This window comes from Cnephaeus nilssonii (genome assembly GCF_951640355.1).
Source record: "Cnephaeus nilssonii genome assembly, chromosome: 3".
In the NCBI taxonomy this organism is placed as follows: domain Eukaryota; kingdom Metazoa; phylum Chordata; class Mammalia; order Chiroptera; family Vespertilionidae; genus Cnephaeus; species Cnephaeus nilssonii.
The window spans coordinates 7,274,321-7,300,382 of NC_137074.1; the positions used below are offsets into that span (position 1 = coordinate 7,274,321).

Consider the following 26,062-nt stretch of genomic DNA (forward strand, 5'->3'; position numbering starts at 1 on the left):
CCTGGTTTCTAGCTTGATTCTCTTGTGGCCAGAGAACATGCTTTCTATGGTTTTAGTTCTTTTAAGTTTGTTGAGGTTTTCTTTATAGTCCAGGATGTCGTCTATCTTGGTAGGCACCTGAAAAGAACGCGTGTCCCACTATTGTTAGGTGGAGTAGTCTATAAATGTCAATTGTTTGATGGCCTTCTAAATTTATCTCAAGACTTTGAGATCATTAACTCTTGGAGGTTATGTGATATATTACTTTCGCCAAAGATTTCAGGATAAGTGATCTGAAGTCCTGATTCACCAAGGAGGCCTGTGAAGCCTTCGCACTGGTGGTTCCCATCGATGGAGTCACTAATTTTGTTCCCTGGTGGGAGTGAACCCCTCAAAAGCATATAGGGCCTTGGATCGGGCAGCAGCTCAACACACGGCTCTATGAAAGTTTCCTGGTTGACATTTTCACTCTTATAGTTTCCAGAAACATAACAAAATGTCATTTTTCTTCTTCGCATCAAGACATAGAATACTTACTCCAGAGGGAACCTTTGGTCTCCTGGTCTACCCTTTCATTCGGCAGGTGAAGGGATGAGTTCTCAGGGGTTAATTTAGATTGATTAGTTTTTTTAATTTTTTAAATGAAATAAACATATGCTTATTATCTAAATGTATAAGATACAGAGAAGCAAAAATAAGAAAATAAAATTTACATAAAGTCTTACAACCAAAAAATAACTACCATTATTATTTCAAACTGTATCCTCCCAATGTTTCCAAATATGGGATCAGACTGTTTTACAATCTTTTTTTTTTTTTTTTTTTTTTTGCTTTAACAGTAGACAGGAACATTTTCCAAGATGTTATTTCTAATAACAGAATGGGATCCCACAGTATGGATGTGTCATCATTTATTTAATGTCCATTTGATAGACATGGAGGTGGTTACAGCTTCCCCCAAGTGAAATAGCACTGGCGGCCAGCTCTGTGCACAGACATGAGTATTTCCTGGAAATGGAGACACTAGGTCAGAGCATCTGAGCACTTCCAGCTTTGGAACCCCATTGCCCAGTTGGATTACTGGGATCTTTTTTTCTTTCTTTCTTTTTTACTTTTTTAGAGAGGAAGGGTGAAGGAGAGAGAGAGAGAAACATCCATGATGAGAGAGAATTGAGAGAATCATGGATCCGCTGCCTCCTGCACTCCCCCTACCGTGGAATCAAGCCCGCAACCCGGGCATGTGCCCTGACCGGGAATCGAACCGTGACCTCCTGGTTCATAGATCAGTGTTCAACCACTGAGCCACGCTGGCCGGGCGATGATTGGGATTTTTGGTTTGCTTGGCAGGATTCTTTTGATTTTAGTGAAGGGTTAGGCACAGAGTCCATACAGATGACATGAAGTCACATTAAGCCTCGCGTAGGCTCTCCGTGTGTAGGGGCGTGAACTGATGGGCAGCTGCAACCAAGAAGCGATCGCCCCCTGTCCCTGAGCACAGACTGCTGGGAGAGACAGGTCTGTGGGCATCTACACCTTCCCGCGAGGTACCCAGCATGGGCCAGGCAGGAAACAGGAAACCAGGCAGGTCATGTTCAGCCTGGGCCTACGCCTTGTAATCCAGCCGCCCAGCCGGTTTTGCGTGCCAGGCAACAAAGGGACAGGTTTCGCCTGCTTCCGCTCTCAGGACTGACCCCAAGAACACCGTGTCTTGCACTCGAAATATGCCTTGAACCCGCTCTGTCATGGTAATTGCCCTCATAAAATGAGCCAGGGAACTCCGTGAAAACATCCCCTCGTTAGAGACCCAGTCCCGCCTGGTTTTTATAGCCAGTTCCTAGGATGGGAGGGCCACTCAGCCGAGAGGCATTAAAAGACAGGCTAGTGGCCTGGCGCAGTCCAGGGGGGAAACAGCATTTGGAGGTGGACAGAAGAGGTCCTGGGGTGCTGACGGGGTGTCAGAGCTTCCATCCAGGTAAGGCAGCTAGCCCCTCGCCACGGCATCCGCGCCACGTGCCCACAGCAGGTGGGTCAGGCCGGGCTGACCCGCACACCCTTTCCTTTTTCCATCTGTCTTTCTTTTTCGCTCCGCAGAGAAAGAAGAGTTAATCCAGAGCGTGCTGACCCAGGTGGCAGAGCAGTTCTCGAGGTACAGCCTTCAGATCCGTGTCCTCCGGAGATGTGTGCGTGTCCTCTCAGTGGCAGGGGGAGCCCGGCTCGGCTGCAGACTCTTGCCTGGAGGAGCTGCCCGCCCAGCTCAGCGACTTCTGTACTGAGCCCGTTGGGTGGGGTCCAGGAAACACTTATAGCAAAGACCGTGTGAGGTGGGCGCTGGTAGAAGGAGAGCCCGTGTTGCCGAGATTTTTCCCGACGGGCTCTTCTGGGACTCGGAGTTCAGGCTACAAGCACTGGGACCATTTTTAAAATGGGCTTTCTGCCCTAGCTGGTTGGCTCAGTGGATAGAGCATCAGCCTGTGGACTGAAGGGTCCCGGGTTGGATTCTGGTCAAGGGCACATGCCCGGGTTGCAGTTCAATCCCCAGTAGGGGGCGTGCAGGAGGCAGCCAATCAATGATGCTCTCTCATCATTGATGTTTCTCTCTCCCTCTCCCTCTCTTTCCTCTCTGAAATCAATAATAAAAATATTACTGACCTTTCCATTCTGGGCTGTCCTCCAGTTCTGGTCACTGTGGTATCTCACTGCCCAGGGAGAGAGGGCATGTGGGTGGTACTTTTTTAAAAAATATATTTTTATTGATTTCAGAGAGGGAGAGAGAGAGAGAAACATCAATGATGAGAGAGAATCGTCGAATCGGCTGCCTCCTGCACGCCCCCTACTGGGGATCGAGCCCAAAACCCGGGCATGTGCCCGACCAGACCAGGAATCGAACCCGTGACCTCCTGGTTCATAGAGCGACACTCAACCACTAAGCCGCTCTGTCTGGGCTGGGTGTACTTTCTTGAAGCCCAAGAATTGTTGACTGACTGGGTTGGAGCCTGGAGAGGGCACCCAGGTGCCCTGAGGCGGTGTGTGCCCAGGGGGAGGGGTGGGCAGAGCACCCCTCAGAGCACGGGCCCACTCCCAGCTGTGGAAGGAAACACCTACCCCCCCCCCGCCCCCGGCATGGAGCCGCTGTGGGTCCCACTCGGCAAAGACACCTCCGGATAGTCTGAGAGTGCCTCTCTTTCCTCCCCTGCACCCCCAGACAGTGCTAGTTCCTTAAAAGCAACTCCTTCCATCTTTGTGCCCGCCCCCCTCACCTGCCCACTTGCACACCTCCCCCTGCCTGTGATTCAACAGCTGTTTGCTGCCGAAACCGGTTTGGCTCAGTGGATAGAGCGTCAGTCTGCGGACTCAAGGGTCCCAGGTTCAATTCCGGTCAAGGGCATGTACCTTGGTTGCAGGCTCCTCCCTGGTAGGGGGTGTGCAGGAGGCAGCTGGTCGATGTTTCTCTCTCATCAATGTTTCTAGCTCTCTATCCCTCTCCCTTCCTCTCTGTAAAGAAATCAATTAAAAATATATTTTAAAAAAAACACAGCTGTTTGCTGAGTCCATTTTAACGCTGAGAACCGTACGGCTTATGGCTTTTTTTTTCTTTTTTCATTCCTAGAGCATTTAAAATCAACGAACTCAAAGCTGAAGTCGCAAATCACTTGGCGGTGCTAGAGAAACGCGTGGAATGTGAGTGCAGCCTCTCTTTCCCTGTCGCTTAGGTGTCCTTTGACCTCTGTTTACCTTAACCTCGTAAACCAGGGGGGAGAGGTGAAGGGACGCGTGAGGTCTTTTCTCTGGGAGATGCCTAAATGTTAACGTTAGCAGAGGCTGGAGCAGTGACTAACCCGAGCGTTTTAAAAGTAACAAGTACATGGTCACATGTCGCCGTGGCAGCGAGGAAGGAACGGTCCCCTGCCCGCGGAGCACAGGGGGAGAGCAGGGAGCCTCTGGACAGGAGCTTCTGCTGAATGAACACCTTGTGGGTCTCCTGTAAGTGAGTGAGGACACGCGGACCCACGCTCCGTGGTCTCCCAGTTTGGGGGGAATGTGTCCCCTGTCGTTACGTCTCGGTTCCCTGTCCCTGCAAGGACAGCAGGAACCCGCTGGGGAGCAAGAGGGCCGGCTCCAGTCCTGAGTCGGGGGCGCGCGGCTAGAATTCTGGGGGAACCCAGCTTCAAGTCGAGCGGCCTGTGCGCCCTCATCCTCAGTAAGTGAGGAGCTGCGCTGGGACCCCACGCACCCCCTCCAACGCCCAGCGCGGAAGGAAGGCTCTTCGTCAATGTCAAGGCGAAGGGCAGCGGTGCAAGGCACCTTATCTGTTAGCTCCGAGGGTGACTAAACAAGCCCAGAGCGGAGGCCGGCGGGGTCGCGGCGTCCCCGGACACCGCCCGGCTGATTCATGTTGGCAGGCCTCGGCTGGATGGCACCTTCCATTACCTTGCGTGAATTGCTTGGGTGTTTTGGAGAAAGGAAATTCAGGAGCATGTAAAAGCCAATTCACCTAAGTAACGGGGAACATGATTCACACAGTCATACTTCTCAAAGGGCGATGACATCTCTGAAATCCTTTCCACCACTGGAGCTGCAGAACAGTTTTATGTTTCCCCATTGAAAAGCCACAAAGAGATAAGTGATTTGCTCAAATGCACTCAGCAAATGAGAAAAGTAAATAAGCCTGGGACCAGCACCAGGCTCCCGGCGGGGGGCTGCTCTCGCTGCCTGCTGCCTGCCCTTCTGTGACATGGCACCTTCCTCCACTCCTGCCCGGGGCGCCCACAGGGGGCCTGAGAATGTAGGTTAGGAAGCGGCCCAACACTGTAACCACTGAGCCACACCGGCAGCCGAGCTTGCAGCTGTGGCCACAGAGTCCGGTTGTGGCTGCATTGAACAGAAAAGGGGTTCTTTCTTTCTTTCTTTCTTTCTTTCTTTCTTTCTTTCTTTCTTTCAAATTCTCCTATGAAGATATTTTTAGAGAAAGTGGAAGGGAGGGAGGGGGGCAGAGAGAGAGAAACATTGATGTGTGATCGATTGGTTGCCTCCTGCATGCACGGTGCCCTGACCGGGCGGGGGATTGAACCTGCAACCCAGGTTCATGCCCTTGACCAAGGATCAAACCCGAGATCCTGCAATCTTCGGCCCAACGCTGTAACCACTGAGCCACACCAGCCAGGGTGAAAAGGGGCTTTTTCAAAGGGATACAAGGATTTGGGGGAGCTCCCATGGTCACCAGGAGGGCCCAGGAATAGGACTGGGCTATCCAGCAAGAAGGGTACCTGGAATCCCAGCACAGCTGACTCCGTGAGGATGCTGGATGCTGAGCTGCGTGTCAGAACCGCACAAGTATGGTACCCGCCCCATGGCCACTGCTGCAGGCATCAAGCGGCTTCTCCATGTACCGGCTACAGGTTCAAATTCTGGACAGAGGGGGACCATGTGCCCACACCCTTGCTACAAGAGAGGCCAGACAACGTGCATTAGTCTCCTGTGGCTGCCGTGACCAAGTACCACAGACTGGGAGGCTTAAACCACAAAAAAAGAATCCTCCCACGGTTCTGGAGGCCAGAGTCCAAAATCAAGGAGATTTGGAGACTTCAGGATCGGTTCCTTCTAGAGGCTGAGCAAGAACCTGTTCCAGGCCTCTTCTGGCTTCCGGTGGCTGCCAGCCAGCCTTGGCTTGTGGCCACATCACTCCAAACTATCTATCTTCACAGGGCCTCTCCCCTGTGTCTCTGTGGCTCACGTCCCCTCTGCCTGTCCCTTATACGGACACCTGTCTTTGGGTTTAGGACCCACCCTACTCCAAGATGCCCTCACCTGGAGGAATCTGCCAAGAACCTTTTTCTAAATAAGGTCCCATTCACATGTCCCAGGATTTAGGATGTGAGCACATCTTTGGGACGTGAGCCACTGCAGTGAGCGGTGGGCGCTTCCGTCTTCTGCGACGGGAGGCAAGCTCAGCTTCCTACCCAGCCCCGAAGAGGAGGGAGCTCTGCAAACCTGGGGAGGGTTCAGCCAAAGAACAGAAAATGAGCGTTTGCTGCTGAGTCCCCGTCCACATTGACGGAGGGGAAAGCGGTCACCACCGGGCATGCCAATGTCCAGGGCAGAGGTGCCTCCTGCTCTGCTTCCTGCCCTCCAGCTCCGCCCACTTCCTCCTGCCCTCGCCCATCTCCCCTCCCCACACAGAAGCCAGCTCCAGCGCCCACCGCCCACCGTTACTTGCAAACAGGCAAGTTGAAGAGGCCATGAAGGAATTTTGAAAACCCCTAGAGAGATCTACGTTGACCTCAACTTGGGTGGCTTCCAAAGTCTGGCCATTGAGACAACGATCAGGCCAAGAAGGGTTTTCATTTTGCCTTCAAGTGCCATGTGAATGAAGGACCATTAAAGGATACAGCTCATAGGACCTTCTTCCCTGGCCTGTCTGAGGCCCAGAATTCTCCAGAACCGGCTTGCTCGTTGGCAGGAAGGCATCTCCCTGCAGGGCCCTTGGGTAAACCACAGAAATCCTGCGAATTCACATGATGACCTGTAAGAGGCATCACGCCTTCGCCCTCCAAGCTCAGGCTCGCTGCATAGGTCGAAATCCCTGGTGTTTTTACTGGCTGTGCTGATTTCCAGCACCAAGACCCGGGATGCAGGAACGGGACGGAGGAAGCCGCCCTCTCTCAGGAGTAGGGAGGGCGATGGGAAATGGTCTAAGAATTGTGGCTTTGGCAGTGGGTCCACACTTTGGAGCCTCTGCTCCCACCCGCCCCCGGCTTCCCCATTTCTGGCTGCCCGCCTCCCACCAGGAATGTGGCCTGTAGGCTCACACCCCAGGAGGTGGCCCCGACTCAGAAGGGCTCTCCACCTCCTTGAACTTCACCTGGCTTTGGGCTGGCCTCTCCTGGTGCTTCTGGCTGCCACCTCCCCAGCCTCCAGCAGCCTCTGCACCAGCACAGAGTGGCAGGGATGCCGTGCCTGCGCTAATCCCCAGCGGGTGTGCGTTCCACAGAGCCTCCCGGAGACAGCACTGCCTCACCCCAAGGACGTGGCAGGTACCCCGGAAAGGGGAAGGGGAGGCCTTTGAGGAGAGGGGTCCTGCAGCGGGACCTCTCGTGCAGATCACTTGGGGAAAAGGTCATCCCGGCTACTCAGAAGGGCAGTCCTGACCCAGCCATCCAGCTGGCCTGGGCCGCTGGACTTGGAAGGCTGCCAGGAACACGACTGCCACCGCTCCACTGGGCCCAGGCCAGGTATAGACTCACACACACACACACACACACACACACACACAGACATACCCACATGCATAACCCCCCCGCATGCACACACATGTAAACACAGAGACACGTATAAACATGCACAGACACACACCCATCCATGCACCGTGGTCACGTGCACACACACTTTCTCTGGTCATTGTGAGCTGTTTTCTGCTTCTGGAGCTCGAGCAGGCGGCCAGCCAGCACCGGCCATCTGTAGGCAACATTACATTGTTTGACTTGTTTTCAATGGAATTTCCTGCTTTTTTTTCACCTTCCAAACATATCATTCTTCTGAATCAAATGTAAATTTCCCCATTTCCTTAATTCACTTTAAGAGCTCTTCTTCCTTTTCATGTAAAATGTTTGCCTTCCTCAAGGAGTCTGGGGTCCCTCTCAACTTAGAGATTATTTTGTAAACAAAGGGCACCCAGGTCCTCGCTCACTTCCTGGTCAGCGATGAAGCATTGCAAGGGTTTCACTTCCTTGTTTACGGGCCACTGTGCGGGAGGGAGGGGAGGGGGGTCCCTGCATCAGGATCCCTGAGGATGGGCACAGGGCAGCCTGTGCCCAGGGCCTGGACCAAAACCTAACCACAGGCACAGCTGGCCCCGTGGGTCATGCAAACAATCCAGGAGACTCGAAGCTGAAACCAAACCTGGCTTTTCTCCTTGTCGGTCGGGAAATGTGCTTTATGTGAGTTCTGTACCAAAGTCCCTGGAGGAAGGGTTGAAACGGCTCACATGGCTTTAAACAGCTTTAACCAGCTCTGCAGCTGAAGGGCCACACACACACACACACACATGCTTCTTCCACAAGCCCTGGGCGGGGGCCAGCCTGGAGCAGAGCTGCCGCCGGGCCCGTTCTGCTGCTCCTGCCGGCTGAGTCCCCAGAGCTAGGGTCCCTCTTAGGAAATCGTCCGGAAAGGTTCTCTCTCACAGTGGCCTGGGACCTCCCCAGCGGAGCTCATCTGAAGTCCCCATGAGGACAGCCAGGTGTCCAGGGGTCCTAGGAGCCCGCCTGCCCGGCCGGGCCTGGTGAGGGGAATAAGCCGAGTGCGGGGGGGTCTGGGCACCTCTGCTTTAGTCTGAGTTTCTGGTCTGTGCCCACCTGTGTTTAAAGTTCGAGATGGACGGGTGGGGCCGCACGTATGAAACTGATGTCCAATCTCACCTGGAGTCTCCCCCGAGTCTGTGTAGGACTCTTCCCGGGGGAGGGCCCAGCTCCTCGAGGGGCGCAGGCAGGGGCAGGCAGGGCTGGGAGGGGTCCAGGAGGTGGGCTGTGCCATCTCCCAAAAGCAGCCTGGTACCTGGGAAAGGACTGGGAGTCGGGCCCCCGGAATGCTGGTGCCTGGCCTGCCTCGCGCTCTGTCACCGTCTCAGCCCACGTTCGGCTCTTCAATCCGAACATGGGGCGGGTGGGCTGAGATGGCGCTATTCTCTCCCACTGATCAATGCACGGCTTTTGCCATCTTGTGACTCACTATCCATTTCCGTGGCAACCAGGCTCTTTCTTCGTAAAGGTAATTGCCATGACTCGGTGGGATTCAAAGTGGTGATATTATACTGTGTGGCCCAAAAGGCTTGATTTTAACATCACCCCCAAATACATGGCCAGGCTTTCTAAAGTGATCTGTGTCCGTTCCCATATGGATGCAAACATTACGTACCCACCAAACTCCATGAGCTGGGAGGCGGCTGCTACTGATGATGGGAGGAAAACAAGTGGGAAAACAGAACAAACAGCATGATCCCAAGTTTGTCTTTTTAAAATTAAGAGTAGATAGATAGTTGGAATGCAAGGGGGCTGGGGGGGAGGGGGAGAAATGCATGGGAGGGTACATGCCAATATGTATAATATGAGATGGGTTGTTTTTTGCCCCAGTAAGATCGTAGATAAATTTTAAAATACTTTTTGAGGTACTCCTTATTTCCTGGTTTCTGCAATGATCACCTGTCATTGTGTATAAAACGATGTTTGAAGCATCATGAATGTAACCATGGTCCTTGGCTGGCCGGGCGCAGCTCCCCCGCGGGCTCTACCCGCAGGCTCATCTCCTCCCCACGGCGCCCCTGTCCAAATGCAAACCGTGAAGGGTGTGTACCCGTGTGCCTTTTCTTGGAAGAGGGCCCGTGGCTTTCACTGACTTCCTAACCAGCTCTGTGATGCCAGGAAGAGCTGAGAACACCCCACGCCACGAGGAGGGTGTGTGCGCTTAGTGAGTGAGCAGAAACACACCCAGCGCCAGGTTCCTGCTTTCCCCTCCGCCGGCCACCTCGCTGGTTCCAACCACTGGCATTTAAGGCCCCCGACTTTGGTCCCATGTCCTGGTTGAGGCGGGAGAGTCCCAGGCGTGGCCCAGAAGCAAGGCACCGGGACCAGATTTGAGTATCAGACCCTCCAGATTCTGGTTCACGTTGGGCAGAAGGAAGCAGTGTTTTCGCAAACCTTGCCCCCATTTGGCCCCTGACCCTGGGGATGTTCAGAAAGCCTGCCCAGGGAGGTGATGGTTCCAGCCCCGCTGCCCTGGCGCTGCCCTCGGAGAGGTCCCCCCTACGCGAGCTCCAGAGCCCAGCACTTCCTCGGGGTGGGAGAACTGCGAAGGCATAGAGCCTTCGTTTTCCTCAGAAATCACAGCATTTGACTTCTAGCCATGTTCAGAGCCGCTCTGGATGAAAAGGGGAATAGAGTGTCTGTGGCCACGTCGTTTGGCATAAACATGGAGGTGTGATTACAAAGCCTTTTCATTTCTTGTACACCCACTCTAATCTAAAAGCCTCTTCAAAGCCGCCTGCCTCCAGCAGCAGTTCTGGGCTCGCTGCATGCCCACCAGAGTGATTGCCCGCCAGCGTGAACGGCTGGATGTTGAACACGGGCTTGGAGGCCTAAGCCCCAGCTCACTTTTTTATTTCAGAGACAAAGCGAGAGAGAGAGCTAGAAACATCAATGATGAGAGAGAATCATTGATCGGCTGCCTCCTACATGCCCCCGCCCCCCCCCCCCCCCCCCAGGGATCGAGCCCGCAAATCGCGCATATGCCTTGACCTCCGGGTTCATAGGTCAGCACTCAACCACTGAGCCACACCGGCTGGGATGCCCCAGCTCATTCTTTGATGAAAACTACATCCTGGCTTTTCAGGCTCACCTCTGCCATGGGACTCCAGGAATGCCGTCCAGCCCAGGGCCTGCCCATCCCTAACGCTGCCTGTTAATTTCTCACCCATTCTCAGTCCTCCTGGCGAACTGCTCCAGGGCAGACCTTAAAGTGCAAAGCTTTAACCTTAATGAAACGTGAACCCTTGCTGGGAAGGCTGTGGTCTTGCTCACTGAGCCCCATTGCATTTTAATGCCCTGGGGCCATATCTCTCCCTCTCCCCCATCCCCCTTTCTTTTCTTTTGGATAAGAGACTTCTTTGTCCTATGTCCTCAGTGCATGCTGTAGGCAACGTTTCTCTTTTCCTTTTCACCCAAACTTTCCTCACCTCACATCGTTTTTCTCAATTATCTTAAAGATCACACTAAAGTCTCCGGGTCTGGAGAGAGAAACTAGAAGTGGGTGCAAGAAAAGTCAAGATTCAGGGAGCAGGGAGAAGGGACTTCATCCTATAGAAACCCACAGATGAAGGGGACAGCCCACAGTTGGCCACGGGACAGGCCCACAATCTTCGAGTCAGTTGTGGCTGAGCCGCGTGGAGGCGGAGGGACCGGCCGGAACATCAGCAGCCTGAGCAGGAGTGGGAACCACTGCGCTGAGTCAGGCGGCGGCCCCACTGAGCAGCCTCGCGAGCCTCTCTGTGTATCCATGGTAACCCGCTTGTTTCTCTTTGTCACCAGTGGAAGGACTGAAAGTGGTGGAGATTGAGAAATGCAAGAGTGACATTAAAAAGATGAGGGAGGAACTGGCAGCCAGAAGCAACAGGTAAGGCCTGCGCTGGGTGCCGGGTGAGCAGCAGGCGGGGTGCTCTGAATGGGCGAAGGCGGGGAGCCTCTGGTCTTTGCTTTCCCAAACGCACAGCTGGGGCGCCGGAGCCAGCGCTGGCTGTTGGAGGCAGCGCTTTCTTCTCAAAAAAGAGCGCTCGTGGCCTGGAGGCTGGAGGCTGAGTGCGCATCCAGGGGCTTCAGCCGCCAGATCAGTGTTAGGGTTAACTCACCCAAATTGAAAGACGTTAATACCCTTTTTTTAAGACCAGGAACAAATATAAAGAAAAGGCTCTTGGCTTACAGGGACAAGCGACCTGGGGCCCCAGACATCCCACTCCCAGGTGGACGTCCCATAGTGCAGAGCGATGGGTCAGGGAGAAAGGCCCCAGCTGTCCTGGACTCAGAGTCGCGCGTCCTGCCGAACCAGGGGTCCATCCATCCCCACGTGCCCCTGTGGAGCCGTAGTTTGTGAAGAAAGACCCAGTCTTGGTTACGCCCCCTCGAAAGTGGGTTTTCGTACAGTAGGACCCTATCCCGGAACCGTAGTCACGGCAGATGCTCCCGTTTCGGGCAGAGATGCTCACGCATTGAGCGCTTACTGGGTGGGCTGTCGAGGGCTCTGCTCCCAGGGACCGGCCTGCTCTGCTGGGTTCTCTTCCTGCCCCGAGTCCCACCCTGGAGACCGCGTGGTGATATCGGGGCCCGCACCCCAGCCACCACACCGCCAAGTGCTGCTGAGGTTCCAGGAGGGCCTGGCGGGGTTTCATGGGACTATTGCACTCAAGGACAGCCCTGCCCGTGAACCAGCTCCTTACAAAGAGTCACCTGACAGTTTGGAGGTCTCTCCCGGTTTTAAAACGCTGAGTGCAGCCTGCTTAGGAGAGGGGAGGGGGCTGTGTTAAAGGGTCGTCCAGAGGCAGGCGGTGAAGGGATCTCGGATCGTTGCACTCAGTCCCATCAGAGCCCGGCGGGGGGTGGGCTTGGGAGCAGTCTGACAGCTCAGAGCCCTGCTGGCATGTGTCCTACAGGGACCAGGTCACCTTTAGGTCCTGCTGACTTGGCAGCTCATTTGGATTTCAGGGTGTGTCCTCCAATTGGATTTGGGGAAGTCGGGGCAGAGGCGTGTGTGACCACAGAAAACTGTGAGAATAATTCATCCTCGCCACCCCGTAGCGGGAAGCTCCTTAGGGGACAGGAGACGTCCTCCGTGTGGCCAGTGACAGTCCTGGAGTGGCTCAGGGCTGGGCCCCCGGGGCTGGGACCTGGTGTGGCAGCTGAAGGACGCTCAGACCTGACCTGACCCTTGTCACCGGGTCACCCTGGCTCAGGACTTCCATGGCTCAGCCTAGCCCTCCGGCTGTCGGTGTGCCCCAGCCGCCACATGCCGGGCCTCCATCCTGTAGCCCGTCCTACTGCCTGATTACCCAGGCCCTTTTGGTTATGCTGAGCCCCATCCCCTCTCCGATGGGCCTCAGACGGGCTGCCATGGCCAAGCGTCACGTCCATTGTGGCAAGAGGGCGGTAGCCCAGTGCGGTGCCACCTGGCACAGCTGCCCCCTGCCCAGGGCCAGGTGGAGCAGGTCACCTTGGGAGGGGATGTGGGTCCAGCACAGGCGGCTTTTCCAGTCCCCCAGCCGCATCGGAGGGAAGAGGGCTAAGCTCGCGTTCTGGTCTTTGGCTCCACTTCCGCCCCTGGTCTGTACAGCGGGCGGAAGAAGCCCCTGTTCAGCGGGCGTGTCTCTTGAGCTGGAATGGTGCCCCCTTGGGTTCCTTCCCACCTCGGTGGGCATCACCTCACCCACAAACAGCTTTGTCCACGGAGCCCACAGAGCACTAGACGTCTGCAGCCTCTCGTCGCTTCTCCCATGACCTAATGCCACCTGCTCAAAGCGGCCAGGGCAGATCCTGCGCCCACCCTCACTGGTCTCGCCCCTGCCACGTCCCAGGCACCCTCGTTCCTCCACCTCCCGCCCCTTCGGTAGAAGCGAGGCGGGACAGGAAGGGCGTGTGGGCTTTCTGGCCTGCACAGTCCTGCGGGTCAGATTGCAAGAGAAAGAACAAGCTGTGGTCCAAGTTGTATGAGTCTCCTGTGGCTGCTCTAACAAAATGCCACAAACTGGAGGGCTTAACACAATAGGACTGTGTCCTGTCGTAGTTCTAGAGGCCGGAGGTCTGACATCAAGGTGTCAGTACGGCCACGCTCCCCTGAAGGCTCTGTCCCAGGCCTCTCCCGGCCCTGGCGGTGCCGGCAATCCTTGGGGTTCCCCAGACTGTAGTGACGTTACTCCCGTCTCTGTCTTCCCATGGCAGCCTCCCCTGTGTGTATATCTGTGTCCAAATGTCCCCTTTTTAAAAGGACGCCAGTCCTATTGAGTTAGAGCCCACCCTGCTCCGGTTGGCCGTGTTAACTAAGCACATCGGTAACCACCCTGTTTGCAAATGAAGGCACACGGGTCCCGGGGCTAGGACGTTAGCATGTGACCTTCAGGGGCTACAACTCAACCCACAACACACCACGGGGCCGGGGTGGGGGGTGGGGGGATACACCTGATTTCAGAGCCCGTGAGAGGAAGCCGGCCTGGGCCCAGAGACAAGATGACAGGGTGGGCTGAGCTAGGTGTGGCGGGCGCTGGGGCTCACCCCAGTAATGCACTGCCCCCCAAAGAAGCACATTCTAGAACTCACAGCTCCCTAATCCAAAGAGAAGACTTGCAGTGTCCTAGGCTCCAAGGGCGATCTTCTCAGCAGCCAGTTTTCACAGCAGCCCACAAAGGCGAGAGGCGAGAGACGAGAGGGGTAAAAGTGGCTCTTCCGGCAAAGACAGGGTGGGGGCAGGGGGGCGGATCTCAAATGTCACCAACACACTCAGAACAAAGAGCCCAGTGTCCTGGGCTCAGGTCGTGTCCACAGCAGGTTCACCCCCCCAACCCCCACCTCCCCAGGCCGGGCCCAGGAGCTCACAGCCCCTTCTGTGCCAGAGAGGACAGCCCTTCCCTTTCTTTCTGGGGAGACAGACGGAGACGTGGAACAGGCCGTGGTTTGCGCGCTCTCCTGTCTCTGGGTCCCATTTTTATCATGCTGGGGTGTCATTTCGGCGTCGCTGGGACCCGGCTTGTTAAGTGGGACTCCCCTGCGGTGCTGGGGGAGAAACTGCACCTCTGAGTAGCTCTCTCATGATGTCAACCCTGCCCTGCCTCTCTGGGAGGGCGGAGAGGACAGAGGCACCTGCTGGGCGAGCCCCGCTCTGTCCCCAAGAACCAAAGGCTAATGAGCCTAAAGTGCTGGCCCAGGTCCACCCACACAGCACCCCTAACAGGGCCTCGGGGCCAGGTCTGCACGCACCAGACCTCCTTTTCCTCTCGGGGAGCAGCAGATAGCCGCCAGGTAGCAGGCAGGCTCACAGACACCCCCAGAATAGGCTGCCCTCCCCAGAGACACACACCTTGGGGTTTCTCTTTTTTCCCCCTCCCAAGGAAAGAGGTCCAGTGGCCTGCTGGAATTTAGGCCACAGGGTGCAGCTTGCTGGTTGACTCCTCAGGGCGGGGGAGGGCTGCAGGAACATGAGTGGCATCTGAGGGCTCTGGGGTCTGTAATCTCAACTTCATCTCCCACAAATGGCCTTGACCGATGGTCTGAGCCCCAGGGGAGTGGAGGCTGAGAGCCCAGGAAATGGGAGGAAAAACACGCTCCAAATAGAATGAAAAGAAAAGGCACCGTGCCAGCTGCTCTTATCAGCTGGAGGATGCTGGTTCCCATGGCAACCGGGTGCAGAGGGAGCAGGCAGGGCCGCCTGGCGAGGTGGCAAGGCCCTGGCACAAGTTGCCAGGCACCCAGCAGACTCTCCCAAAGCTGGGATTGTCGAGGAAGCAGCGGGATTCCAGCAGTCCAGCCCTCCTGCCACAGCCCCCTGGCAAATGCACACCACTCACCTACACGGCACGTGCGTGGGTATTTATACAAAAGGGCGGGGGAGCAGAAAGGAGATCACAGTGATGTTATCTGTTTTCTTTTTTTTTTCTTTTCTTTTTTTAATATATTTTATTGATTTTTTACAAAGAGGAAGGGAGAGGGATAGAGAGTTAGAAACATCGATGAGAGAGAAACATCGATGAGCTGCCTCCTGCACACCCCCTACTGGGGATGTGCCCGCAACCAAGGTACATGCCCTTGACTGGAATCGAACCCGGGACCCTTGAGTCTGCAGGCCGACGCTCTATCCACTGAGCCAAACCAATCCGGGCTGTTATCTGTTTTCTTAGTGCACAGGCCAAGCTCCGCACTGCTCAGAAAGTGCAAATGGCATGTCTCCTTCGCAGGTGACCGTGGAAAGCATGGGGTTGGTCCCTGTCGTTGGTTCCCTTTGTTACTCTGTTACACCCCCTTCCCGCAGGAAGCTGTCACCGCCACTCTGACTGCTTCTATGGGCGTAGAGTTGAGGGGAGGAATAGCAGCACGCCAAGAAAATAACACCGAAGGCTCCTTTTCCAGAAAGAAAACAGATGGGTTACCCTGAGTTTGCAGGCAGCACAGCCTCCTTGTAAAGCCATCGGACTCTCCTGATGTGGGGGTGAGCCACCAAAATGACAGCAGCCACAAGGCCCCCCATGCAGATGCGGACACTGATTCCCAGAAGTGTTTTTGGTTTTGTTTTTGTTTTTGTTTGTTTTGTTTTGTTTTTTGCATATAAACATCTAGTTTTGAAAAACAACTAAGAAATACTATGCTTAATTTTTTTCACATACGGCATTGTGAGAGAAACAGGTCAGATTTGACCCCCATCTGGCTCATCCCTCCTTCCAGAGGGCCCAGTGCCGGCTCACTGTCCACCCACTGTGTGCGTGTTTCCTCGCGCCTGGGAGAATATTTCCGCACTCCCACTCAGTGTGTGCTGTAGGCGACTTTTCTCTCTTCCTTTTCACCCAAACTTTCCTCACCTCACATCGTTTTCTCCATTATCTTAAAGATCACACCATACCGAAATGGCTTCAAAGAGTTCCCATTTGGGGCCATTTAGGTCACTTCTCGTTCGGTTTGGTGTTTTTACAACAACACATAACGCGGCAATGAATACCTTTGTGCACAGAGCTGTTTGCTTGTGTCTAATTCTTCTCTGAAGGTAAATCCCCAGAGTAGACACTCGAGCTGAAAGGGTGTGAATTTCTTCATGGCTCTTATGGTACGGCAGTCAATGGCTCGCTCAGAAGGTGGAACTTCATTTACAAACTGCTGCTGTGGCACGTTGATATGCTGGCTCCTGCCCACCAGCCTGAGCATCTCAAACTGAGGGGTGCAGACACCCCCACCCCCTTGAGCTCCCCATCAGCGGGAGGATGGAGAGCATGTTCATGTACAAGAAAGTTAAGGTCCCCAGGTGGGGAGGGGGCCACGGAGCGGCCAGATATCCTGGGGTGGCCCTCCACGTCCAGCCCCCAGGTACGACCCCACGCGCCAGCACCCTCTCCCCGATATCGGAGGGTGGCTTTCTATCCAGAACACACCTGGCTCCTTTCCTTCTGTTCTTATGTGGGCTACCTTGACATTGAGTAATGACGAAAACAGAGCCAGGTGGCCGATTCATCTGTCAGCACGTATGTGATGGGGAAATTGGGGGCCTCCTGAAGTCCGTCTTGGGGGCTGGATTGATAGCGTGCAGTGCGGCCACACCCCCGGCCACCGGAGCGGGGCTGGCTTTGAACAAAGCTGGGCTCTGTGAAGCAGCACCAGCAGGTTTGTGGTGCGTTAGGTGAAAACAGCTAGCGGCCGAGGAGTAAGTTTGTACAATCCCACCTTTGTCTGAAAGCACGGGGCTGTCCATGTGTGTCCAGGCCTAGGATGCTCTGGAAGAATACCCCACACAGCAGGAGGGATTCCCAGGGTGTTCGATTTAAGAGGAAAGGCGGGGGTGAAGTAGGAACTTCGATTTTTTTATTTTACTTTACTTCTGTGTTGGCTGAATTTTTTGGAAGGAACGTGCTTTGCTTTCATCATTTTAAAAAGGTTTTAGGGGCGTCTCTGTAATGAAGGCTCTTTCTAAGAGCTCACTGTCACCTGCGGAGGTCCGGCAGGGCCCCTGGGGGTTAGTCATGAGACGTCTCTGGCTTTATGACTTATTCTCCCACAGCAGATACGACTAGAGGGGTCTGTGGGGTTTGCTTTGGGCTTGGCATGGGGTTTGGAGTTTGTTTTGCACTGAGGATGTCTCCATAGTCCCCTACCCACGTGACCACTCAGACTGAAGCAACGATACCAAGACTAACCTTTGCTTCCCCCTTAGGACCAGCTGTCCCTGTAAGTACAGTTTTTTGGATAACAACAAGAAGTTGACACCTCAACGCGATGTCCCCACTTATCCCAAGGTAAGATGAAATTCTTTCTCTGAAGAAACAGCATCTGTGTCCACAGACCCAGGGCACAGGCCCCGCCCCCCTCAGCCACCCTGGCCTCCTGGCCGCCCAATGTCTGCATATTTGCAGAAACAGCTCCTGCCACGGCCGTGGGCTGCGGGACGCGCCTGTTATTCTTAAGCAGAATAGTTTGCTCTTTGACATTTGTTTAGCAAAAGTGGTCCCAGACCATAGCTTACTGTGGCAGGAGGTAAGGGCTACATTTTTAAGTAAATTTTTTAAGATCTGCTTTCTTGGATCTTCTGTCCCTGAACAATACGCTGGTATTATGAGAAGTTTTGCTTTTCGTTCACAAAAGATTTCTCAATTACAAGAGACCCCGGGCCCTTGTGAAAGCAGCAGGGCCCTGGGAATTGGGGAGGGGGGGGTGTCTCAGGATGGTGGTCACCCACCTCAGCAGAGCCCTCAGCTGATGAGTGAACGAACCCCCAGCCCAACTGACCTTCAGCACCCTCTTGAGCTGATGTCCGTGGTTTGTTTGTTTTTGTCTTTTAATATGTTTTGATTGATTTCAGAGAGAGGAAGGGAGAGGGAGAGAGAGATAGAAACACCAATGATGAGAAAGGATCATGGATCGGCTGCCTACTGGTGGTGGAGCCCAGAACCCAGGCATGTGCCCTGACGGGGAATCAAACCGTGACCTCCTGGTTCTTGGGTCGGCGCTCAACCACCGAGCCACACCAACCAGGCTTGTCCAGGGTTTTCAGATGGAAACTAGTGTCTCTTCTATAGGAAAATGTGACCCCAATCTCTCATGTTCCAGCCCCAGGGAGTCACGAGGCCCAGCCGAGGTCCAAAGTAAAGGGTCTCAGTGCTCCACTGCGGTTCCTTAAAAAAAATAAACCGAAACCCCATGACCCTTGGTGAACACAATATTTAATCCCAAAACACTATGACTGGCTTAGGTCTAAAATCACAGTTCCTGCGACGGTTTAACTCTAACTCTGGTGTCCTATAGGCCAGTGGTCGGCAAACTGCGGCTCTGTTGACTAATGAGTTTGCCAACCACGGCTATAGGCCCTCAGCCCACAGCTAAACCCGATGGGCTCCCCCAAAAAGGAAACGCAAACTCGCTTCTTAGCCAGTATTTGGACTTACGCCAAGCAATTTTCCCCTTGACTTCACTTTACTTTTTCAAGTTGATTGAGATGTTACTTAGGTGCAGTGAGTCATCCTCCGTGGGTGCATTGTATGGTGAATTTTGACAAACTCGTGTAGTCATGGAACACCCACTACAGTCCAGGGATGGGGCGTCTCCGTCACCCCAGAATGTCCCTTGTGCCCACGTGGTCCTGCCCGGCGCTCTGGCCCTGCCTCGGGCTGGGATTCCTGTCCCTAGAGTTTGCCGCTTCCAGGCCGGAACACGGTGTCCTTGAGGGGCCAGAGGAAACACCCCGTCCCCCGGGGGTGACGGCCTTGGCTCAGCACAGAGGCTAACCCCTCCTGTCCTTTCCAGTACCTGCTCTCCCCGGAGACCATAGAGGGCCTGCGCAAGCCGACCTTCGACGTCTGGCTCTGGGAGCCCAACGAGGTGAGTGAGGGAGCCTCCGGCACCAGCGTCCCAGGGACGGGACGGAAGCATCCCCGTCCCTCTCCCCCTTGCCTTTCTCCTCTCTCTTCTGTATGTTGCTTTTTGCACTTGCTTTTCCACGTTTTAGTTAAACTGACTCTTGGTTGGCTCAGGGGGGTCCTGGAGACAGAACTCAGGAAGGGGGTGTCAGACAGAGGAGCAGGCGGTCAAGTGTGGGGGCTCAAACCCTGGGGTGCTGACTGCAGGTGCTAACCCCGAGGGCGCATCATCGTCGAGCGTCCCCAGGGGCCGTCTGCTGACCCCACAAACACCCTCTCAGCTGGCCAGCTGCTGCCCACAGACCCCCCACGCTGTGGAGACACCCCCCCCCCAAGAGCAGCTCCTATGGGGAAAGGCGCAGCAGTGGCCGCGGACGGGCACACGGACAGGATCTGGGAGGCGAGGCACTTAGCAAGGTTGTTTTTTTTAATTTTCCCTTTTGCTGAGAAAACACACAAAAAAGGAGGTTTTCTTTGTTTGGTCTAGTTACCTAATCATATCAGTCCTACCCCTCTCTTTCTGAACCTCAAGAACACAAAAAGCCCCTCATCGCAGACATCAGGCCCCCGAATCTACGGACTCTTTCCAGCTTTGCAGGAGCAGAGACGCAGAAAGGCTGCCGCCAGCAGCTGCCCGCCTGGCCGAGAGCGGCAGCGGCGACGTCCCTGCGATGTATGGCAGGAAGGGAGGTTCCCCAGCGCTGGCCCGGCCCCAGGGCGCTGGGGTCACCGAGTGAACCCTGCTGTGCTTTCATTCCCGCTCCCCCAGCCAAGGGGAGGCCGCGGCAGCACTGACCAGAAACCCGAGATGCCGCCTCCTCCCGCCGCAGCCATCCTGGGGGGGCGCCTGTGTGCAAGGGACGGCCCCATCGCAAACACTGGACCCGATGACGCGTGTGCTCCACAACGTCCAGGCCGCGTGCGGGACGGGAGCGTGGATATGAAGGAGCGGGAGGCATGTTAAGGGAGCGGCCTCCACCTGCCAGATCGATGCACCGTGAGGAATGGACCGGGAGTGGGAGGCCCCGTGGCCTGGAGAAACGAGAGGTGTGACCTCTGGTCTCAGTGGCTCCCACGCGTTCAGATGGCCCAGAACGAGCAGGTCCCTGCCTCCAGCAGGTGGACAAGCAGCACTATTGAGACCTCGAGAAAAAGCTCGGTCCCAGGAGTCATTTGTCCTCAGCCCCGAGGAGCAGAGGGAAGCCTGGCCCTGATGGCAGAGCACCTGTGTGGGCGCTCGCCGCCATTTCTGTGTCCTCTGAGCAAAGGGTGGTGTGGCCAGAGAGAGGACGCGCTCTCACATTGAGAGGTGGAAGGATTCACGCATCCATGATGGCAAGGCCGCCTCCCTGTCCTCCGACACGCGGGGTGTATGTACCCGCAGGGTGTATGTACATGTGGGGTGCATGTACATGTGGGGTGTATGTACCCGCAGGGTGTATGTACATGTGGGGAGCATGTACATGCGGGGTGTACGTATAGCAGCGCCAGGGCCAGCGTGAGAGGAGCCAGACAGCTCCCTGCGGGTGGGCCCGGCCTCTGTGTGGCCACCTGCCGGCCTGGGGCTCCTGCCAGCACACCTCAGTGGTTCAAAGACTTGTGAGGGGCCTGGTTCTTCAGCTGCCTGCGGTGACAACCAGAGATGCCCGAAGACTGGACCCCTGGCCTCTGGCAAATCTGGGGGTGCAATGAGTTTTGGACCATGGGCGGCAAAGATGATCCACTAAAGAGTCACAACTGAAAACTTTGGAATCCCACCTGGCCCCCGAGAAACTGCACCTGGCCACCCACAAAGCACCTCGCACCCTGAGCACGTCAGCGCCCCCAGTGGCGATGGGTCACCTCTCTCCCTTCGAGCAGGAGGTGCTGTGCCCAGCATCACCCGGGGCCAGCCCAGCGTTCCCCCATCACAGACCAGGCGTCCATGACCTCACACTGCTGCTGCCCCCGGCGAGCTGCTGTCAGAGCCCCCCGGGGCCGGGAGCGCAGTGTGGCCGCCTCTACTGAGCCCTGGGCTTACCGGCTGGGCCTCCTGGTCGCCTCCTGAGTCCTCCACACTCCTCGTCGTCCAGCTGTCCGACCAGGACCTGCCGCCGCGTCCCTGCCGCCAGCTTGGGGACAGATGCATTGGCCACATTACTCCTGCTCCGGACACCACACGTGCCTCAGACATGGCACCAGATGGTTTCGTCTGCCGATCATTTCATTCCGCTCGTGGGGGTGCCTGGAGCGGTGCATGGGCTGGTGGGTGGGGCAAGGGGTGTCTGGGCTGCAGCCCTCAGTCCGGAGGGCCTGCCATGCCGGTGAAAGCACCGGGCAGCTGGGGGATGTGACAGGCAGGGCACAGGTGTGTGGCCCTGGGCAGAGGAGCGCTCGTTGGTGTCAGCTCTGCACCCCAGGTGACATCCTCATTGTCCCTGCTTCGCAGATCTGTCTCCCCGGGCGTCCCATCCAAGACCTGCTTCCCCAGAAGGCAAAGCCCACTTTGTCAAACACTCATTTATTAAAAATAATTTAATCTGTCTTCCCTCGCTTAATTAGCTCCAGAGCTCTGAGCGATACTTAAATAGATGATAACAGTGACAGTAAATCCTCTTTGGGACTGAAAACAAAATCTATTTCCACGTGAGCAGGAGTTTTTTCTTTTTTTTAGAAGACAGTCAGTGAAGTAAGGTTGGGGGAGGGGGGCGCTTACCCAGAATGCACTCACCTTCTGGACTAAATTTAACACACTAAAAAGCGGCCGCAGGGCCCCAGGGGGCACAAGGAGGGAGTTGGGGGTGGAAGGCGCTGGGCCCCTTTACCCTCCGGCTCAGGCCTGAGGCGAGTGCAGGGCCTTTCTCTGTGGGGCACGGCTCTCGGGTCTGAGTCAGATGGAGCCGAGTCCCGGAGCATCAGACCGCGAGGTTGGCCCACGGAGGTGTCTGTGAGGGGGAATAAATGAGATCGTTTCTGATGTGGTCCGCTGGGCGCAGCACCCACTCTCACCCAGCCGCTTGCTATTCCTTCTCCTCTAGAATTCCATTGACTTCTGAACACCGACTGCTCTCTTTCAAACCCCACATCCCTTCTGCGGGATCCTGAACCCCAGTCAACAGGCTTCACTCTCGGGGGACCCGGGCCAGGGAGGGCTCCCCCTGGGGACGGGCCTGGAGAAGCTGCCCGGCTTGCCCTGCGGACTCTCCTGGGGCGGCAGGGCCCGCGTGCTGCTGACCAGCCTTTGCTCTTCCTGTGCCCGCAGATGCTGAGCTGCTTGGAGCACATGTACCATGACCTCTGCCTGGTCAGAGACTTCAGCATCAACCCCATCACGCTCAAGAGGTGGCTGGTAAGTGTGGCCCTCCGGTCCCTCTTGAACAGTTTCATCCGGGTACATGGGCGTGACCATCTGGGCTCCCTCCTGATGGCCCCGGGCGTTCATGAGAGTTCTGCCAGGACATTCAGCCGGTCTGTGTGCCCACCACACACTCCACCCCGCACTCCTGCTCCAGGAAGTGAGAAAATGGTGAGGACAGGGCAGACAAGTGCAGCCGCGTGTTCTAAAGCAGGGGCATGTGTGTGTGTGTGTGTGTGTGTGTGTGTGCAAGTATGTACGAGTGTGTGAAAGTGTCTGAGTGTATGCATGTTTGTGGGGAAAGTGCACATGAGAATGTACATGTGTAAGTGTGTGCATGAGTGTGTGAGCATGTTATGAGTGTCTATGGGAGGGACCATGTGAGTGAGCATGAGTGTGTTCATGCGTGAATATGTGTCAGTGTGTGTATGTGTGTGTGAATGTGCTTGTGTAAGTATTGTGTGTGTGCATGTGTATGTGTGTGTTTGTGTGAGTGTACATGTGTCAGTGTGTGTATGTAGGTGTATGTGTATGTGAGTATGTCTGTGAGGGTGTGCCTGTGTAAATGTGCGTGTGTGTGCATTTGTACATGTGTGGGTATGGGTGTGAGTAGTATGTGTGTGAATGTGTGTATGTGTGAAAGTGCATGTATGAATGTGTGTTTAATAGCAGGCCTTTTTAAAAATAAAATACTGCTCAGAACCAAATACTAAAGGCCTTCAAAGGTCAGACAGTCACTGGGACCCAGGTAGTCCCCCTGGCTCGCCCCTTAGCTCCATGTCCAGTGTGGCTGCTCAGACACACTCTGAGTCTAGGAGCCCACAGGGGAAGCCTGGAGGTCTGTCCCCACACCTGCCCTCGGGCCACCTGTCCTTACCTGTACTCACAGGAACACCCGTCCTTACCTGTACTCACTCACAGGAACACCCGTCCTTACCTGTACTCACAGGAACACCCGTTCTTACCTATATTCACAGGAACACCCGTCCTTACCTGCACTCACTCACAGAAACACCCGTCCTTACCTGTACTCACAGGAACACCCGTCCTTACCTGTATTCACTCACAGGAACACCCGTCCTTACCTGTACTCACTCACAGGAACACCCGTCCTTACCTGCACTCACAGGAACACCCGTCTTTACCTATATTCACAGGAACACCCGTCCTTACCTGCACTCACAGGAACACCCGTCCTTACCTGTACTCACAGGAACACCCGTCCTTACCCGTACTCACAGGAACACCCGTCCTTACCTGCACTCACAGGAACACCCGTCCTTACCTGTACTCACAGGAACACCCGTCCTTACCTGTATTCACAGGAACACCCGTCCTTACCCGTACTCACAGGAACACCCGTCCTTACCTGCACTCACAGGAACACCCGTCCTTACCTGTACTCACTCACAGGAACACCCGTCCTTACCCGTACTCACAGGAACACCCGTCCTTACCTGCACTCATAGGAACACCCGTCCTTACCTGTATTCACAGGAACACCCGTCCTTACCTGTACTCACTCACAGGAACACCCGTCCTTACCTGCACTCACAGGAACACCCGTCCTTACCTGCACTCACAGGAACACCCGTCCTTACCTGTACTCACAGGAACACCCGTCCTTACCTGCACTCATAGGAACACCCGTCCTTACCTGTACTCACAGGAACACCCGTCCTTACCTGTACTCACTCACAGGAACACCCGGCCTTACCTGTACTCACAGGAACACCCGTCCTTACCTGCACTCACAGGAACACCCGTCCTTACCTGCACTCACAGGAACACCCGTCCTTACCTGTACTCATTCACAGGAACACCCGTCCTTACCTGCACTCATAGAAACACCTATCCTTACCTGTACTCACAGGAACACTCGTCCTTACCTGCACTCACAGGAACACCCGTCCTTACCTGCACTCACAGGAACACCCGTCCTTACCTGTACTCATTCACAGGAACACCCGTCCTTACCTGCACTCATAGAAACACCTATCCTTACCTGTACTCACAGGAACACCCGTCCTTACCTGCACTCACAGGAACACCCGTCCTTACCTGTACTCATTCACAGGAACACCCGTCCTTACCTGCACTCATAGAAACACCTATCCTTACCTGTACTCACAGGAACACTCGTCCTTACCTGCACTCACAGGAACACCCGTCCTTACCTGTACTCACAGGAACACTGTTGGCCTCGGGGTCAGACGAGGGCTGGGCAGGGAGCATCTGGGACAGCTAGCGAGGGAGCGGAGAGGGCAGTGGGCACAGGCGCGGGCGCTCAGACCCTCGTCTCCCGCAGCTCTGCGTGCACGACAACTACAGGAACAACCCTTTCCACAACTTCCGGCACTGCTTCTGCGTGGCCCAGATGATGTACAGCATGATCTGGCTCTGCGGGCTCCAGGTGGGTCTGGGGAGCCCTCCGGGGGATGGCAGGGACACACCCCCACCCCGAGGGGCAGACAGCCTCGGGGCTCGGCAGCAGCTCCTCCGCCCCCCAGGGAACCCACCCAGCCCATCATTGTCATCGCCCTCCTGGGCGAGGCGCTTCTGACTCACTGAGCAGGTGGGCCCTCCTCACCCCACCCCAGAGAGTGCGGGTCCTCTCCCACCGGGCCAGCGGCTGGAGGGGGCTTCATCCCGCCCTTGTCTCTAGTTTCCCACCCCACTCCACCCGCTCCTCACCCATCCCCCCTCTCTAATCCAGGAGAAGTTTTCCCAAATGGATATCTTGATCCTAATGACCGCAGCCATCTGCCACGATTTGGACCATCCGGGATACAACAACACGTGCGTGACTTTTCGTTTTAAAGGGCACTCGGTTCAGCTCAATACTCAGACCAGTCCCACATCGGAGCTGTCCGCGGAGGCCTCCGCCCCCCCAGCGCCACCTCCAGGGGACACAGCTCCCCACTTTGGAACTTTGTCCAAGGCCTTGGGCCTCCCTGGGGCAGACCCTGCAAGGTTACCGAACCCGAGGAGGCTGCCCCACCCTCTAGGGGTCCTGGCTGCAGGCGGTGCCTCTGCCCCGGCCCGGAGCCCTGGCGGTGCCTGAAGCAGGCCTGATGCCCGCACACGGACAGGGATCTCACTCCCCCCACGGCAGCCTCCCCACCCTGTTCCCAGCAGGGACCAGGCCAGGGCTAGGACTGAGTGAGAGGAGGGAGGATGAGCGGGGACTGGGAGGGGTCCACGGTGGGCCGTGGGGCCTTTGCTGGAACATTGGTCCGTTCCCGCCTCTTGGAGGCGAAGGCACAGAGTCCCACCCACCTGACGCCGCAGTCCCGACCGCGTGGCATCGGTTTGCGGTTATGGTGACGCGTGGCTTCTTTCTATCAAACGTGTGTATCTGTGTATCGAGTTTTATTGTACACACAATGAGCTCACATGTGCCCGAGAACCTTGCTGCCATGTGCAGGACCGTGGATTCTAAGGTGTGGGAGCCCGTGGGCACCCACTCCCTCGGTGCCCACTCTCAGTGACGGGCCAGCACGGGGCCTGGACCACAGCATCCGAATCTTCTCCCAAATGCCTGCCTTTTGCACGTATTGAAATGGTTTGCAAGGTGCCATACCGAAAGGCCCGGTCGCCTTGAGGGCCCCGTAACA

At 55.7% G+C, this 26,062-nt stretch overlaps 1 protein-coding gene across 4 annotated transcripts in view; it reads left to right on the top strand.

The window, feature by feature from the left end:
• The window catches only part of PDE9A (phosphodiesterase 9A), an 89,016-nt gene that overhangs the window by 50,925 nt on the left and 12,029 nt on the right, over positions 1 to 26,062 (top strand). For 3 of the 4 annotated variants that reach the window (XM_079766659.1, XM_079766661.1, XM_079766662.1), the window contains 8 exons: positions 2,071 to 2,125; positions 3,587 to 3,657; positions 11,052 to 11,136; positions 17,413 to 17,494; positions 18,999 to 19,073; positions 22,353 to 22,439; positions 24,754 to 24,858; positions 25,162 to 25,244. In XM_079766659.1, coding sequence (XP_079622785.1) covers positions 2,071 to 2,125; positions 3,587 to 3,657; positions 11,052 to 11,136; positions 17,413 to 17,494; positions 18,999 to 19,073; positions 22,353 to 22,439; positions 24,754 to 24,858; positions 25,162 to 25,244 — 643 coding nt within the window. Of the gene's footprint in view, positions 1 to 1,796; positions 1,952 to 2,070; positions 2,126 to 3,586; positions 3,658 to 11,051; positions 11,137 to 17,412; positions 17,495 to 18,998; positions 19,074 to 22,352; positions 22,440 to 24,753; positions 24,859 to 25,161; positions 25,245 to 26,062 lie in introns of those variants that run through there. The other variant, XM_079766660.1, reaches the window with a different exon arrangement.